This window comes from Rhea americana, unplaced genomic scaffold (assembly GCF_003343005.1).
Source record: "Rhea americana isolate MKP2758 unplaced genomic scaffold, rheAme1 scaffold_10, whole genome shotgun sequence".
Classification (NCBI taxonomy): Eukaryota; Metazoa; Chordata; class Aves; order Rheiformes; family Rheidae; genus Rhea; species Rhea americana.
The window spans coordinates 4,366,322-4,372,321 of NW_028185039.1; the positions used below are offsets into that span (position 1 = coordinate 4,366,322).

A 6,000-nucleotide genomic window follows, 5' to 3' on the forward strand; every position below is an offset into this window, starting at 1 on the left:
CTCACTATAATCTTTAATTACAGTTCAAAGYAGACTTTTGCAGAACTTGAAACCTTTTAGCTGAATGCTATATTCAGTAAGTCAGGTGAAATGTAATGCCAAACACACTATCAAACTTGCCAAGCTTACACCATCCCTTGTTTGCACATTTAGAACAAACATAATGAATAAAGGAGTACAGTAACACTCCCAGAACTTTTACTGTGGTCTCTTTTTCTTGTAACCATGACTTCAGTAAYGCAATTTTTCAAATAACTAGAACAGAACTGCAGAATTTAAGTCCAAAATTTATTCTGTCTCAGCAGCCCTTGTTGACTGTTTTTGTTCATTTAATCAGACATTTTAATTTTTTTCATCAGCATCACTAAGATTACACAAAGATGATTAACTTTGAATGTTCAGTGTTATTTCATAGTAAAATCTAGCTAATTGTCTAATCTTCCCAGAAGCATGGGCACTTTCAGCAAGATCCTCAATGATACTGAAGGATTTTTACTGATGTAATGCTAGAGTTAATCACACTAATCCACTGCGAGTCTATTAACTCATCTGCAAAGGAAAACTCCAATTTTGTATCAGGAGAGATTTATAAATAGTGAAAGAGGGAAGAACTAAAGGAATTTAGTGATACCAACTTAAAGAGATAAAACCTGGATCTTAAATTTTCTGTTTATTTCTGTATCGAGTTCAGATTCTTGTATCAATTCCATATTCAAGTTAAAACTGGTTGCTAGGAAAGATAATGCACCTACCAGCTTCCTACGATAAGGACCAAGGAATCCAGTTCTTTCACTGTAAGGGCGTGTTTTAAGGCTTTCAGCAAATTACAGCCTCCACCAGGCTCCAGCTGTTGCACCCACTGTCTTGCTTCATGAAGCCTGGGGGGGGCGGGGAGAGGGGGGGAGAACATGCACATTTTACATGCAGATTCTGAGTAAAACAGATCACAAAGACTACTAAAAATCTTGCAWTAGATACCTTAGCAAGTCCTGTGAATGAGCCACCCAAAATCACTGACACCTGAAATCACTAATGGCACTTAATTCCCCCCCTCCTCCTTTTACAAATCACTACAGGCACAAGACCCAGAGTTTTATTTATTATCAACATGAGACTGCTGTAATTAAATGGAAACCTTATTTGAAATGCCTTTATTTTACAGAGWAGATAACTTACACATGAACATTGATGTTTTTTGGACTCTCCCACAGAGATGAAACTTCAGTACTGAATGAAAGGCAGTACAATTGCTTCTTATGACACAGCTGCTCATCTATTAAGCACTAATAAATTAAAAATGTGTTAAGCTTTAGCATCCATGCTATTACTAGCAGAGTTGTTATGCAAATAATAAAAATCACAGTCAACTATTTTAAAGAAATTCCTGTGTTTTCACTAAAAAAAGAAAAAAAAAAAAAAAAAAAGCTTCCAAGAGATGATATACAGATTCAACACTTAGTAAGGATATTGAGACAAAACCTGAAAAAAAAATCTGTGCTAATGAAGCAAATTCATTAATTAGGGGCAGCAGGCAGGAAGTATTTGTTGTACTGGTATCATTTTTTTCCTCTTCAGTTAATGTACATGTTCACACACTGAGCAATTACTAGAAGATATTTAATACATGTTCATGGATAAGGCTAAACGACAGTTCAGACATTAGACCTAAGCCAATCAGAGCAACTGTTAACTTGAGTTCTCCTTAAGTGGTTTTATATAAAACGCACAAATAAAGAAAAGCGGAGCTAATACAAATCAAATTTAAGTAATTCCGAATGTAGGAAATGAAGTTAGGTAATAAAACAGCCACATATCTTCCTCACTAGAAATACTTTATAAAGATATCTAGCACAATAACAGACAAGTTTCTTCTGGAACTTTAGGAAGGGGTTAACACGCCAAGGTTCTGACCAAAGAAGTGAAGTTAGTGTTGTAACAGAGCCATAAGAAATTTGCATTTGACATACATAGCCATATACAGAACTTCATTCTAGGTCTTACAGCTGTTTGTTAGGGAAGTCTATTAAATAGAAGGTTGCTGATAAATGAAAAAAGATGGAAATATTTTAATGTGGTATCAACAGGGGTTTCTTCRTTTTTAGACATCAGCAAAGACTAGACTTTCAAAGGCACTTGAAATGTACTTCTCTACAACAAAAAACTTCTACTGTATTATATATTATGAATGTAAGCAGGTTTTTTTCCCCATCTAGTTCCTTGCTTGTAATTATACAGAGGTTTGATTAATGTTATAGTGGCCAAAGCCTGCTTCATTATTACTTACCAAAAGATCTTTCTGGAAATTCATCAGTCTTGGTCTGCAACTCATACCAGATACATCCACCACAAGTCCAACTTTAGCTCCTTTTATAAGGCCAAACATCTTAAAAAAGTAAAGTCATTGCAAATATTAAGCTTATCTGAAGTTTTAAAAGAATGTTTATTCTGTACAATACCATTTTCAATTTAAATACTGCATGTTTATTTTCACTTTAAGCTTTTTAGTGTAAAGAAGAGTCAGTGACAAAGCAAAAAAAAGAAAAGAAAGAAAAAAACAAGAACAAGGACTACTGGCTCTCAGTTTGCTCTTATCAGGAAGTCATATTCTCTCTTTCCAAAATGATTTTTTAATTTTATCTTGTTATTTGAGAAGAGGGAGAAATATYTTGTCTACAGCATCTCCTACAGGTTAAACAAAGCAGCTTTGTGGAACCTAGATTTTGAGATGSTGCTTCCTTTTTCATCCCCTTTGAGAGGAACTTAAAATGTCCCTTTCCCATATCCAACCATTACTGCTACTAGGTATAACAGGTGACCAGCCTGCTGTGCAGCACAGGGCATACTTGACTGTAAGACACCCCTGCTCCAGTCAGAGGAAAGCTCAGCACTGTCTGGTCCTGTTTAAACGGCCTTGAGAGGTCTTGATTATTAAGAGAAATTGATTGCTAACAGAAAGAAAAAGACTGTCTACAAAGCAGAAAAYCACATGCTAATAAAAGACTAAGAAAAAAAAAACTGTAAAGACAAGTATCACTGCACACTACATGTAACTCATAGTGCATAAGGAAAAACAACTATGCTTTCTGGAAACCAGTTTGTACTATATTCAAAGGTTAATTTATTCTTTAATACCATACATAGTTCCCCTCTAAAAACGCACTGCAAAGTTAAAGTTACCTTTTTGCTGTCCTCCAATAGCCACTGAATTCGCTGCTGATAAAGTTCAACCGCTCTGACAAAAGGCATAATGCACATTTAGCTAAGGCATTCTCTTGCACCAATATCTTGCATCAACATCACATTCAAACATTTGTTTTCGTTATGTCCTTTTTCTCACAGGTGCCTAGTCACCATTTTTTTTTTATTAAAAAAAAAAAAAAGGAAAACCTCTGTTTTCAGTGCTCTTACACAACTGGTTGCAGGGCAGACCATTTAAATTCCTCTTCCCCTAGAGCAATTTAACCAATTAGACAGATAACAGTCTGAAAACCAGTTAATTAAAAATGGCTTCTAATCAGTTGCTTGATGTTCTATTCAGAGAAAGGAGAGGAGTATTCAACATGCATATGCATGAAGCAATGAAAASTTCTGGTAAGATCCAGTTTAGTTCATTGCAGTTATTTAGCTTACTGTCTGGAGATGTATTTAATACAAACTACACAATTGTTTAAAACACTTAAGAAAGATGTATCTGTGATTGGAAGGCAGCCCATGCATTGAAGTTCTGATCTAACTGTAGCACAACTATCAAGAATTTAACTTTAGAAGAGGTACAAACTGATGCAATGTAAAGCACTTAATGCCTTCCAAAATCATTTTATTTTCAGCAAMTTATTTTTAAATACTATGTGCATTAATTTGATGAACATAAAATCAACATTTCAAAGGGGAAAAAACTTTTTGCCCTTTCAAAATACAAAAGCAATTTCTTTTTTAAACTGCATTTGGAGAAGTTCAATTAGATGGCACAAGCTGCAAGTACTGAAGATGGACCTTCTGAAGAGTCCAGATCTTGAAGACTAATGCAATTCCTAGCAATAGACTAACAAAAGTATTAGAAAGACTGGCAAAAATGTTATGATTATTATACAGCCTATTGAATCTATTCATTAAATCTCTTTCTCAACACAAGYTTGCTTGGTTTCATACACTTAAAATTTACTTAGAAAATGTCAGCATCCAAATATCTGCTACACCTTTTTCCTTCCTTCTTAGTTCTAATACAAACTCCTTTCACTATTCTGTTCACTGAACAGAAAACCAAGCAATGCTGCCTTTCATGATTAGATCAACAGTTTGAAACTAATCCAAGTCATATGAAATACATTTCTCATAGATGTATMCTATCTGAGAAAACCCAACCATTCACTAGCTGCCTTTCTAAAATGAGCTTATTGCTTCAGTTGAAAACTGAACTTTTAAGTATCCTTATGAAAAACAAAAATTCTCCACTGTACTGACTTGTAATTACGATCTACTCTAAATCTCAGCAGATAGGAATTAGTACTGAAGTAGTCTGAAATTCCTAGAGACACTAGATTAGTATTGAGAAAAAGAGAGTATGCATCTGTACATAAAGAAAGAAGACAGTATACAATCAGTTACAATTCAACATCTTAAACAAGGTATGTGCTTACTCAGAAAGTCTGCACTTAAAGTCAGTAACTGTCTCTTCTGTTAACTCTATCTCTTCGACAGCATTTCTTGAATTCCTAGAACATTATGCATAATTAGCATCAGAGATGCACACAAATCAAGACTGCTAGAAGAAAGAGCAGTATCATACTTACAAAATAATATTGCCTTCATTTATTAGGTGCTCTAGTGTTAATTGTAAGGACTCTAAACTATAGTTTCTTAGCCATTCTTCTGTGGTTTGCACCTTTTTTGACTGAATTTTCATCATTTGTACTCTCTGTAGATCAAATGAGAAATACTAAATGCAGTATGAGAGGTGAGATATACTGTTCAAACGTGACAAAAAGAGACAAGTCCCAGGAATGACTGCAGCTAGGCAGTGCGTATCGAAGAACAACRTAATTTTAGACACTGCTACAAGCCACATCTGACACCTGGCAGACTTTAGGACARGCAAGAGTAAAAAAGCTGTATGTATTACCTGTGAAACTGCTCTATTTAGTCGAAAAACTTGCTTACCAGTAGATCATGTGCCTGGTTGATATGTGTTACTAAYAGTCCATTATCTTGCTCTAGGTCAGTCACAGCAGAATCTTGCCATAGTGGGTGGTCACTTAGTAGACAGGATTTTGTGTTTACCCTACAGGACAATAAGTTTTATGGGATGATTGTGTAACTGATAATATTCCCTACTGTCGTAAAGCCTTTATAAAACACTTCACACAAAGAAAAGTTGTATTTTGGCATTTGCTTAGACACACCACCTGAGGTACCAGAAATGCTTCAAAGAAAACAGTACATAGTTTATACAACCTACAATTATTTACTCTGTATCTACTTATAACTCCAAGTAAGATTTTCTAACAGTACCCTTACCCAACTTTTTCCAAAAACTGATCATTGTCCAACAACTGTGTCATTTTCCTGATGCATGCATCCATCATACAGAGACAGTCTTCTTAAAAAAATAAATAAAAGGCATCATATTAGAGTAAAAGTTTAAAACATCAGGTATATTCAATGTTTTGAAAGGTATTAATTTTACCAGCAGTTTATATAATTACATTTCACATGCAATAAAAGCAAAATAAAAACAAAAAAAAGCAGCTGCAAGAAGTTACAGTTACCAGTCTATAGAAATTGTATTTAAAATTGCTCTGTAAGAGCTGCTAAAGCATTTTACTCAGTTATTTATACACCTCCACCGCAGCTGGGAGCCTGGCTCCGCAGCTCACCCAGCAGAGGAACCGAGGCAAAGCCGGGGGGTAAAGCCCGAGGCAAGCAGGGCCGGGAGACGCCGACGAGCAGCCGCTCGGACTTAAGGAACTCGAAGCAGCGACGACTTTTAAACTGTTTTCTTCA

General features: G+C 35.3%; 1 protein-coding gene across 1 annotated transcript in view; it reads right to left on the reverse strand.

Annotated features, from left to right (window-relative positions):
- VWA3A (von Willebrand factor A domain containing 3A) overlaps positions 1-5,730 on the reverse strand; it is a 33,296-nt gene extending 27,566 nt beyond the window's left edge. Inside the window, exons 1-8 of the mRNA XM_085302022.1 lie at positions 5,515-5,730; positions 5,158-5,278; positions 4,791-4,915; positions 4,638-4,712; positions 3,178-3,232; positions 2,285-2,383; positions 1,177-1,283; positions 753-878 (exon numbers count right to left, since the gene is read on the reverse strand). Of these exons, the coding sequence (XP_085158148.1) occupies positions 753-878; positions 1,177-1,283; positions 2,285-2,383; positions 3,178-3,232; positions 4,638-4,712; positions 4,791-4,915; positions 5,158-5,278; positions 5,515-5,582 (776 nt within the window). The 5' untranslated portion in view covers positions 5,583-5,730. The remainder of the gene's footprint in view (positions 1-752; positions 879-1,176; positions 1,284-2,284; positions 2,384-3,177; positions 3,233-4,637; positions 4,713-4,790; positions 4,916-5,157; positions 5,279-5,514) is intronic.
- Between the last annotated feature and the right edge of the window lie 270 nt (positions 5,731-6,000).